This window comes from Podarcis cretensis (genome assembly GCF_951804945.1).
Source record: "Podarcis cretensis genome assembly, chromosome: 3".
Classification (NCBI taxonomy): Eukaryota; Metazoa; Chordata; class Lepidosauria; order Squamata; family Lacertidae; genus Podarcis; species Podarcis cretensis.
In genome coordinates, this window is record NC_137172.1 from 41607413 (window position 1) to 41619790 (window position 12378).

The 12378-nt window shown below is 40.5% G+C and overlaps 1 protein-coding gene across 9 annotated transcripts in view; it reads right to left on the reverse strand.

The window, feature by feature from the left end:
- BIRC6 (baculoviral IAP repeat containing 6) overlaps positions 1-12378 on the reverse strand; it is a 143779-nt gene that overhangs the window by 120981 nt on the left and 10420 nt on the right. For all 9 annotated transcript variants that reach the window (XM_079969409.1, XM_079969410.1, XM_079969415.1 and 6 more), the window contains exons 3-10: positions 11517-11654; positions 9735-9928; positions 8486-8597; positions 5774-5856; positions 4863-5085; positions 4616-4776; positions 3484-3542; positions 575-1969 (exon numbers count right to left, since the gene is read on the reverse strand). In XM_079969409.1, the coding sequence (XP_079825535.1) occupies positions 575-1969; positions 3484-3542; positions 4616-4776; positions 4863-5085; positions 5774-5856; positions 8486-8597; positions 9735-9928; positions 11517-11654 (2365 nt within the window). The remainder of the gene's footprint in view (positions 1-574; positions 1970-3483; positions 3543-4615; positions 4777-4862; positions 5086-5773; positions 5857-8485; positions 8598-9734; positions 9929-11516; positions 11655-12378) is intronic.

Sequence of the window (12378 nt, forward strand, 5' to 3'; positions counted from 1 at the left end):
TCCAACGCACATTGTTGTCTACCATTGTGTCCCCACTGTGGAAGGACGCGTGGATCCAGAATTGGCCTCCACAGTCACTTATGGACTCATTGTTAAAATCGTGTTTATGGAAGACAATCTTACTCGGCTACAAGTGATCGCCAAAGAAGAAGACATAAAAATCTACAACAGTAAAAGATTACAGATTAATGGAGATGTCATGGCAAAGGAAACCTAACTATAGTAGGGCATGTCTAAATTGGCAAAGCATACATGCTCCACTTTTGGACTCCAGTGCATCTAGAGAACTGGACTTCTGAGCAGAGGGAAAGAGAAAGAAAGCAATTCTAAGGCATGAATTATCAATATATTGTGGAAGCTTAAACCAGAGTTTGGGATCTAATCAAAGGTTAGTAGAAACTGATGTCGGAATTGGGCCTCAGTCTTTTAAAAGAATGATTAACAACGTAGCATTGAGATAATGGACGTCTATTAGAATCCTTTTAAATGTAAATAAAGAACATAGTACCCCAGCACATTATGTGCTGCATTTTGACTTTACAAATTTGATTAGAGAACCGAATAAAAATCTTACCTTTGGTGCATGCACAGAGTCTATCTGTACCCGAGCAGTATATTACAGAGACAAATTTATCTGGTTCCTCGGTACCCTCCTTTTTAGGCGGCTCCACTTTGGCCAGAATTTCAAAGTTTGAAAGATCTAATATTTTTACATATCCTCCCTGAGTGGTTATTACCAGATGTCCAAGAGTAGAAATTTCTGATCTTTTCTCTCTTTCGCTGCCATTCTTAGAAGTTATTTGTATTTCCTCTGTGGGCTCCTCACAGTCATCTTCTCGATTATCCAAAATGTCTGGTGGGAGCAAAATCAATGAGGTAATGGTATCCTGTGGGTCTTTGATATGTTGGATTTTTATGGGTTCCTCTTCAAGAGTCACAATCCGAGTGGCATAGTTCATTTTGTAAAGTACTAGGTAACCACCACTAGCATTCCGCTGCTCTGGTTGAATTATTAAAGGCGTCTGAACATCTGCTGGTGACTCATTCTGGATCATACCAATATTTGCACCGTTCACTACAGAAAGGCTGGATTCTAGCTCTCCTTTTCTTCTATTACATAGTGCCGAGTTTAATTTATTTAAATTATTCAAGGCCTCTACTTGATTTATTGCACTCAGGGATTCAACAGGGCATGCCCGCAGTCCTATTAACAAATGAACTCCATCTGCACAAGGAGTGATTGAATCTACACAAAAGTTCTCCTCCTCTGCAAACTTTGGCAGCCGTAGGCACTGAACCAAAGTCCCAGGCTTAGGAACCATAGAGCTCCACTTGTCAGAGTCTGGAGAAGTTAGGCTAGCTGTTGCATCTGCAAACTGCTGAATATATGTCACAGGAGGATCCTGCAACAGCAATTGCTCCTGACTATCCAGCTCCATCTCTATGATCTGTGGAACTGTAAAACCATCATCATGTAAACTTTTACTCATGATATTGTTCATCTGTGAAAAGATTTTTCCTGCTTTTTCATCAGATTCCTTAATGCTGTAAAGCAGCAATATAGGTAAAGTCCTCCTTACCAGAGGAGAATTCAGTTCTGAATTAGTACAGGATTCATTGTCAGTTGATCCCTGGTCTGATACACTACCACCTTGAGTCCTGCTTAAATCTTCCAGTGACCTCTGAGAATGACTACTAACAGGAGAGGTAGCAGGTGATTTGTATGTTAATAAACCTCCAGCTAACAAACAAGGAAAGGGAATGTTGTGGTGTTCCAGATGCTTTTCCTTCATCTTTTCACTCTTACAGTTACTTAGGCAAGGATTTGCCCCAAGTTCTTCTAAGTCTTTCACTGTATCTTCAAGTGCATTTGCAACTATTTCCCACTGAAGTTTCTCAGGCTGCTGAAGAATGCTGAGGGCTGTTATATCAAGGCTCACTTCCATGGTTTCCTTTTGTGATGTATGGCCTTTGGGATAAAGAAACCAGTGTTAGATAAAAATAAAAATGTATAGCTACATGAGAAATTATGAAAATCCTATCATAAAGCCTAGCAGAATCAATTATCTGGCATCTTCAATCAATGACAAGATAGCATCCTACGGAAATCAGTCAAAATAGCATATTTTAAGGCTGTTTCACAGATTTCTCAGGAGCAAACCCTGGGTTGCTCTCAGCAGTATACTCAGCAGTATGCCACAAGCAGCCCACAGGGGTCGTTTTACCAGCCCACAAGCTACCCCCGAACTGAGCTGCCCGCTTAGCAAGCTCCCGTGCACTGCGCTAAACTGGCACAGCATGACGGGGGATTTGCTTTCCTGGTGCCGGAAATCGTGTCTGCACATGTGCAGATGCTGGAAATCATGTCTGCACAGATGCAGACACCGGAAATCGCATCTGCGCAGACGTTGGAAATCGCGGGCATGCGCCCATGATTCAGCCCACAGAGGGGGCTCTGTGGCAGTGAACCGGCCCAGGCAAGGTAAGCCTTGCCGACCCCTGCTCAACAGAGTGAGCACCTAAGCCTAGTTCCCTGGAAATTTGCCTGTATGATACACATTTTTATAGAACAAATATAGGCCCAGTTCAGATGTAACAACAAATCTGTGGTTTGTTTTGACCCAAATGAGCCAGCACTAGTCTCATGCTTGCACATTCTACCCCTCTTTGCAAATATAGGGAGAAGACCTAAAGCTTTTAACTCTGGTTAGCATTTCCCCCCACCTCCAATACATTAAGATGGGACAAGCATGCAAATATCGGTAGTATTATTGTCTCTACTGCTAAAACGAAATGTGTGGGGGCTATTTCAGGGGTCTCACTTGTAAAGGGAGCAAGGTAAGACAGTTTGCCTCTCCCACCATAAATAAAACAGCAAGGTTTACAATGGCCCTCTGCTTCCCCCATCTGCAGCAATGGAGGTTGGATATTTTGCATATTTTGTCAGAGAAAAACATGTAACTTAGCCCGCAGCCAGCCCAGGCTGGGAGAAAGATCCTTTCAGCAGCTTTGGAGATTGCTCCTACACTGCTGAAAGGATCATCCTTCATCTGAGCCCAATTCATCCACAAAATTTTACAACTTGTTAAATGTAAATTCAAATGGCTCTTCCAGGCTGTCACTATTTTGCATGTGAAATCATATGCAATAAGCCTCCTTCATTTTTATTTTTGCAGAAAGGTAGGTGAAAGGAAAATACACAGGAAGATGAGGCATAACAATTGCTTCACATGACACCAGGATATCTCCCCACAAATCAGAATGAATATTTAATAAATAATGGATGTCTTATAATCTCCCTGGCAACTTTGTCCAAACAAATTAAGACGAATGTTCAATAAGTTGTTTGGAAGAAACCAAAATATTTTACTATGAAAAGCGGTATACGAAATTCTAGCTGTTTACTGACTTAAGTATACTTAAATCACTCACTGCTAGCGATCCTACATTCCGCACTGTACCAAAGAGATATTGTATGCCTACCAGTCACGGATTCTGATCTGGAATGCTCTTCACTGTCTGAATCCTCCAGTAAATCATCACTAAAGACAAGACAAAGATCACAGAGATGGTGAAGCCAAAGCAGCAATTTAATGTATTAACATTGTACTTAGCGCTAAACTTCTTAAAAAAAACTTTCACAACGTTTTCAAAATTAATGTTTATTAATTGTGTAAAAGAGAAGGCTATAAATCATAAATAAAGAACACGGGAGAGAAACTCCCAGGGGAACAGAATAATCAGGGAAGGATTTAGTTACGAGAAAGAAGCAGACTCCACTCAGAGCTCTTTGGGAGACTTAGCCTTGAGAGTAAGAATGTATGGGTGGGGGTAGGGAGCATGTTATGGGAAAGGAAAACATCTGGACAGTGGGGTAAGTGAGAAAAAGAAGTATCACAGGAGATAATAGTCAGAATGCAGAAAGAAGGGGATGATTGCTTTCCTCCCACTCGTTTCAGAGCAGTTCCTCTGTCTATATAGGGCCAAACTGATATTGGATTGGAGGAGGGTTGCAGTAGAAACCTTTACATCTTTCTTTGCCAATCAGAAAATGAAAACAGTTAAAAACAAAAGCTTCACGTTCCCAAGAAAGGATGTTTTAGAAGGATCTCTCAATGTTCCAAAATCCACTCTCATTTTCAGGCAAATAAGTACACACAGGTCCCATTTTCCAAACAAAATGTGTTCCCAGGCAAACATTCACAGAAGGAGCTAATGATTTCCATTATTTCCTATGGGAATGTTTCTAATCTGTGATTTTCCTCTTCTCTCTCCCTCCTGCCCAAAATTGCTTCAGCCAAACAAAGGAAAAACTGATTTATCCAATCTCCCCTGCTAGCCGATTTGTCAATTCCTCTCCCTCCCTCAGTGGTTTCTGCCCAAAATGGCTGCCACCAGCCAGCAAAACACAAACAAGTAAGAAAGTGGGCAAACTCTGGCTGTTGGGATATCTGAATCAGATGTTTGTTTAGCAAAGTTTGGGTATAATTATTTGTGCTGAGATTTCTGATAATGAGCATTCTTATATATGTGTATACTGTATACCAATAACAAATTGTGAACAGCATTTTCTTTGTGCATGACCAGGGCTAAGAAGAGGCAAATTTTAGCATACCTATCTCCTTCCAATTTTGGTATATCTGAACAGCTAGATGAATCTTCTATCCATGCTATTGTTGGTCTTCTTGAGTCGACCCCTGAGCTCTGCTCTCCAGACAACACAAGCTGTTGTACAATTACTGGATCATAAGCATTGATCTCAAATTTTAAGTGCACCTAAGCAAATCCAAAAACATAATGCGATTTAGAAAGACATCACCATCTAGCAAAATTAGCATTAGAACTCTTAAAATATGAGATACCTTCATAAGTTTTGAAACATCCCATATACAGATCTTTCCTCGTTTTGTTGCAGCAGCTAAAAAGTGAGGACAGCTCCCCGATCCAAAGCAGACTATTCTGTCTGTGCCATCTGTACAAGGAAACTGCGCTGGACTTGTTGCCAGCGTGACCGAGAGGGGCACATTTTGCGTGTGCTCGCCTTTCACAAATGGGCAGTTTGGGGAATGTCTTTCATGTTCAGACCTTAATGGATTAGAAAAATAAGAGTTTAAATGCAACAGCATAAGCTTCTCTCATCAACTTTCTTGATGCACACAGGCTAGGATCCTTAGCACCTTAACACACAAAGTATATTAAAATACATAAATTGGAAGCACTTGTCTGCTTTGAGAAAACATTGTTCTTAAAATGGCTACAATTTTCACTACAATAATTACTGTAGAATGAGTACTGCTGGCAAATGACTGTTTTCTCATTTTAAAAGTTTGTGTGTGTATATACTTATTTATTTAATGTATATACTACTCTTTCCTCAAGCCACAGAGTGGTTTACAACAGGTATATAAGATAAAAATCCACGAATAAGACAATACTTAGAAAACACGTATCACTAAAAAGCAATTACTAATAGTAGCAGCAATCAGATCTCTCCTCCAAATGCCTGCCCTAGCCTTCCTAAAACTATAAACATATGTGAACGACGCACCTGAGTAGGGAGATACTTTTTATTAAGGATAACATAAAAAACAAATAACAAATAATGGGTATTGCTCACCAGATGCAAAGCTACATTTTAAGCTTTTTATCCGTTTTAAGTTTTTTTACCTGCTGGACTGGCTAAAGATCTACATAGACCAAATATAGTTTCCTATCTAAAATACTGTATTTGTAATTGAAAGCAAAAAGCATATCTCAAATATTTTATTCTCACCAAGGTTCATCTGTTGGCTCCCAGCACACCAAACACACACTACACGTAAAACACATGGCTCTGTCATCTCCTGATGAGGCAGGCTGTTAGGAGCAGGGAGGGAAAGAGAGAGAAAATACAAAGTTGTAAGAACACATCAAAATTGTAATGAGCTACCTAGGCCATTTAGTATATAAACTGAATTGGGAGTAAGCCTCATTGAAGTGGTATTATTACTTCCAAGTAAAAATACACAGGATTGTACTATGTAACACACTTGTTAACCAGGTTGCCAAAAAAATGGCACAAATAATTCTATGTTCTCAAGGCTGCAGCATGGCGAACCACCTTTAAATATGAGATCCAAAAGCAATTTCGCATATGGTATGTGAGCCTGTTTCAAGAAGGGGAAGATCAAATACATACCACGGCATGTGTCAAACCCTAGGAAACAATTAACTCATGAGTAGCCAATGTGATGTCATCTAATACCCCAGATCATTGTCATGCTGACAGTTGGAGAACAAGAACATCCATGCTGGGTAGCTTGCTTTAAATCTTGAAATCACAACTCTACTTCAATAATGTTAACCTAAGGATTTTCTGGCTTTCTATTATCAAGATACCCTTCCTCATGATTCTCTCTCTAAAGGGACCCTGTACATCCAGCATGCAACTTCTGCATATTAGAGATAATTTGGGGTGAGAGTACCCTTAAAATGCATTGTAAATATCAATATTCTGCAAACCAAGGGAGGGTCTTTTCAATGATGGTGTCCCAGATGAGGAATACCCTCCCCTCAAAGGTATGTCTGATGCAGATTTATGAGTCTTTGGTACCTGATGAAGAGATACCTGTTCCCTCAGGTGTTTGCTAGACACTAGTGCCTGTTATTATTCTAGTAGTTTCTTTTGGCTGTTGAGGATGTCATGATCATAGAAAATCAACTGAAAACAATGAACCTAAATAGTTTAAATCCATTTATTTTAAAGGTTACTCTCCATGACTTTGTTAGATATCACAGAATCACAGAACTGTAGAGTAGGAAGGCACCACGAGGGTCATCTAGTCCAGCCCCTGCAATGCAAGGATCTTTTACTCAACATGGGGCTCAAATCCATGACCCCGAGAATAAGAGTCTCATGCTCTGCCAACCGAGCTATCTTTTATAATGTGCACTGTATTTTATGTCTGTTGCTTTGGGTTTGCTGTTCCATTAAGAGAGGGTAATATTTTAAATAAAATAAAAATAATGTTGTTGGTAGAAGACGGCCATCTTTCTGGTAGATCTGTTTGCTATTACTCATCTTCTCTTTGAAAACAACTCACAGGTTTCCTTGGAAGATAATTCAAAAACCACTGCTACAGCTCAACATCGTTTTGGTCTGTCTCATTCAAGAACAGTAATTAACGTTTTAAGAACAGCATATTGTTCTTGGCTGGAGCCAGAAAAAACCAGTTCCAAATACTATACTTCTAAACAAAGGCTGGAAATAAGTATTTCACAACTTTTGCTCCTCTATATACAGTATTTTATTTTTATTATTTTTATTTATTAGATTTGTATACCACCCTTCATTCAAAGATCACAGGGTGGTTCACAACATAAAAGCACAAAAAGAGAACAATAATACATAAAAAACAACCATTAACTCCCCTCCCACAAGAAACATTTAAAGGGCCATAGAATGTTAATCAGCCAGAGGCCTTTACATAAAGATATGTAAAGAAGGTGCCAGGTGAGCCTCCCTGGGGAGAGCATTCTACAAATAAGGGGCCACTGCAGAAGAGGCCTGTTCTTGTGTTGCCACCCTCAGAACAAAGAGCCTCGGATGATGAACACAGGATTTGGTTTGGTTCCTATAGCGAGAGGTGGTCCAGTAAAGGTAAAGGGGTCCCTGACCATTAGGTCCAGTCATAACCGACTCTGGGGTTGCGGCGCTCATCTCGCTTTATTGGCCGAGGGAGCTGGCGTACAGCTTCTGGGTCATGTGGCCAGCATGACTAAGTCACTTCTGGTGAACCAGAGCAGCGCACAGAAACGCCGCTTACCTTTCCGCTGGAGCGGTACCTATTTAACTACTTGCACTTTGATGTGCTTTCGAACTGCTAGGTTGGCAGGAGCAGGGACCGAGCAACATTAGCTCACCCCGTTGTGGGGATTCGAACTGCCGACCTTCTGATTGGCAAGTCCTAGGCTCTGTGGTTTAACCCACAGCGCAATAAAATATGGAAAGTTCAAATAATTACTTTACAAGAGTCATTATGTAACAATTTCCCCATCTTTCTATTCTGTGAGCTCTTGCAACAGCAACCAAATAGTTACAATTTCACTTTATAGGTCCAAATAAAACAACAATCTAAACCAGCAAACACCTAGCAAATTGTCTTCCACAGTTATCATATTTGAACATTCAGCATGAAGAATGCAATACAGTGGTACCTCGGGTTAAGTATTTAATTCGTTCCAGAGGTCCATTCTTAACCTGAAATTGTTCTTAACCTGAAGCACCACTTTAGCTAATGGGGCCTCCTGCTGCTGCCACGCCGCCAGAACACGATTTCTGTTCTCATCCTGAAGCAAAGTTCTTAACCCAAGGTAATATTTCTGGGTTAGTGGAGTCCGTAACCTGAAGCGTATGTAACTTGAAGTGTATGTAACCCGAGGTACCACTGTACTACATAATTGTATAAAAATTGTATAATTGTATAAAAGGTGCCGAAAATTTTACCTGATGGTAGAACCCAGCTTGAGCCATGGGATCTGGCTGTGCCCACCTATAACCTACATGAGGCCATGAAGTGAATGTTTCCCGTCTGTTAGCCTCACTATACATCAAAGACCTTTAAAAACAGAAAGTAGAAAGTGCAAGTTTAGGTGTGATAAGAGGCTGCTTAATTTTTGCAACACCCCACCCATCTTAGTTCTGCTGTCCCAAAGAAGAAATATTATTCACTACTGTATTTGCACCTTGTTCACACAACCAGAGATCACTAACATAACTGCCTGCCTCCCATTCCCTGTTCAAGGAGTTTCCTAGCCATATATTAATTCTACCACCCATATTTTAACTTTTCACAATAAAAACAAACAACCTCTTCCACCCATGGGCACCTTTGCCTGCCACTAAAAGGCATTTCCCCAAATGGAGATTTAGCATGTTAGGGCACAAATCATGCAGGCTTGCTGTACTGTGTTACCAGTGGAGAGACTGATAAAGAGTACCACTCCACAAAAGCCTAGATATATACTCTAGGAATCTTCCTTGTGCATCCAAAGGGCGGGCAGCTGTTAATGTATAGGGCTTTCATCTTGATTGTGCTTTGCAATCAAGTTTCTGGTCCTCATATAAGATGGATACATGACAAATGCTTGGTAATGCAGCCCATAGTCATACATACTGGTCCAAAAGGACTTGGTCCAGCAGAACTTCCTGCTCAGGCCCTCTGGGACTGCAAACCTACTCGGACTGTCAAGTCATCTGAAAGACGACAGCACGTGGCTAATGTCTCTATCTGGCTTGGCAGCTAATAATAATAATAATAATAATAATAATAATAATAATAATAATATATTTGTACCCTGCCCATCTGGCTGGGTTTCCCCAGCCACTCTGGGCGGCATCCACAAAGACCAAAAATACACTAAGATGTCACACATTAAAAACTTCCCTGAACAGGTTATAAATGGGTCTAGTCCCATTCATAAACATTTGTGTTCCAACTGAATGCACACTTGCAAATTGTACTTTTTCCTTCTTCTAACCATCAACAAATTCACTCCTCTTTTAGAGTCAGGAACCTCTTCTTCAAAGCCATCTAGAGAAATAAGGTTAAAATGGCACCCTGAAATCCTCTCACCCTCCCACTTACATTATTTCTTCCATTCAAATTCATTCCAAATGTGTTTATATTGGAAACACCTGAAAGTCACATACACAAAAGCGACAGATTGCAATCGATAAATTATCTTTTCCATACCTATCTACTGATCGGCCAGGCCCCACACCAAGTTCAGGTCGTGCACTGGGCAAGAGGTACGATAATCTATCCATCACCGATGAGGCTACAGGTAAGGCAGCAATATTTTGATTTATCTTCTTGAGTTCATTTACAATGGCACTGGCTACAGACTTCAATACATGATGTGGGAGATGGAACATAACCGTTGCCCACTACAAAGAGAAAAAGCAATGTAGTATGTATATGTGTGTGTATGCATATATATATACACACAACATTGGACATGTGCATCAGGTCTATATGGAGATCCTCAAAATTTGTCAGCACAGACCATTTAAACAGCAATGATTCCACTACTTTGAGATGTGGAAAGAACTGGTATTACAGATTGTGACTAATCAGACCTTTGAAGTTTCACATTGTCTAGGACAAACTAGGGAATGTGAAAAGCATAAAAAACATTCAAAATTAATAATAGCTTGACTCCTTCTTCTAAGAATACAGTGGTACCTTGGTTTGCGAACACAATGCGTTCAAAAACCAAAGCGTGGCTTCCAATTGGCTGCAGGAGCGTCCTGCAGCCAATCAGAATCCACAGAAGCTGCACTGGATGTTCAGCTTCTGAAAATCATTTGAAAACCGGAACACTCACTTCTGGGTTTTGATTGTTCAGGAGCCAAGGCATTCGGCTTCCAAGGTACCACTGTACTGGGAAAGGGACCTCCCTGATTTTGAGAATCAAACATTCCATTGTGGGAGGTTCCCCAACCCTCGGAAGATACTTTTCCGCAGGCACAAAGTGGTGTAGCTGAAAGTGGTTTACTCAGTTTAGGCCACTTTCTGTAGCCCTCCCGTCTTGCTACTGTATCTTGCACTGGGATTCAGGGAAACTCAAAGACCAGAGCAGAAATTGGGTCAGTTTCATCAATTAATCCAAAATACAAAGAATTATGCTAACACTTGGTAAAGGTCATTCCCCCAAAACAGTGAAAATATACACCCACGTAGACTTAACACAACTGATAGAGAGAAACAAGCCTTTTACAAACTGATTAAAACACTTTTTTCATTTTTCCTTTCCAAAATTTAAAGCGAGTAGCTTTAAGGCAAACAAGAAAGACTGGTAAACTTCCTTCTTTTAAGATTAAGCTGGATACATGTCATAGGTGGATTTAAGCAATAAGAAAATTACTGAAGTGGTAGCTGACTCCCAGAAAAGTCCCCTGCATGGATTTATGGCATGAATGAGCCTCATATGGTTAAGGGGAACAAGGTTGTGCCCCTGGTCCCACCAAGACACTACCCCTGCCTGTCCAGCTCTCCACAACCCAGATCTACTGTGCATTAAAGCAAAGGTCTACATGGGGAGCCAGCTATATTTGTGGAAACTTCTCCATGCGATCAGGAGACCCAAGCACATAGAGGTGCCTTCCCAAGTACACCCAGCTGCCCTATCAGCTCTTTTCTCAACATACTGAGGTTTAGAGGCAGAGCTGCCAAAGAGCCACAATGTCAGGACATGGTGAGAGCCGCAGCTCCACTTCCCTTTAATCATGGAGTCTCTTCACATAATAAATGTGGGGAGAAGGCAAAAACACAAAAACGTGCATTGAGTTCTCTATCCTTTACATGTTATTGTGGCATGCAATTCTGTTCATTATTCATGTTTAAGCCCTGAAAGATAAATTAACTGCACATGACAACAAAAACCTGTAAAGAAACTTCCAACAACATGCAACAGAAACAGCCAAGAGGTTATCCTTCTAGCATTTGAAAGATTTGAGCGGATAAATCTCTTACCTTTGCAACTTTGTGGTTTGCTGCTGTTTCATGTGAGGTATTTTTTAAGCCATCTTTCAATTGTGCGAGAAACAAATCATACCCCTCTGTGCTTGACACATCTACCTTCTCGATGCATGCAGATAACAGCTGTTGAGCCTAAGATGTGCGAAATATGTTAGAAATGTCTAAGACCGGATCAAAAGATCAGTCCTCGTTCAGTATTATTTATTTACTTCCTACATCCCTACAAGTCTTACAAACCAACGTATTAGATACCCGTTCATTATCAAAGTTCTTTTTTTAATATTCAAAGGCTTATCAAAGCTTTGCAGATGCTGGTTCTAGGTATAAATTCAAGGCAGCAAAGTTTAAGAAATATCTAGATAGCTCTGAGGCACACACTACTAATTTATTACTATTTATTGCATTTGTATCCCGCCTTTCTTCCAAGGAGCTCAAGGTCATATACATGACTCTTCCCCATTTTTACTTCCCAGAGTAGACCTGAGATACTAGTTTCTCAGACCCCAAGTCTATTCAGGCCTTGCTGCTGCTCAGTCACTATATTTACCAGAAATGTTCTCAGATGCTATTTATATTTATTAATTTGGAGCATTTACTTCTCCCACCCCAGAAATATTCCTGTGGATATTCATGGATCTAACTCCAAGTAATTAAGAGATAGATAACCCAAAAGGAACTCCATTAACAGTATAAATATGAACAATTTCTGACATCTACTGAGCTGCCAGCCACCTGAAATCCCAAAGGCAGAATAAGGCCTTGAGTTATTCACCAGCAAATTCCAATCAGGAAGGAGATCCAGCCAAAGGCACAAAGGGCACCCAGCAGAAGAGAAAACAATTTACTACCACTTCCA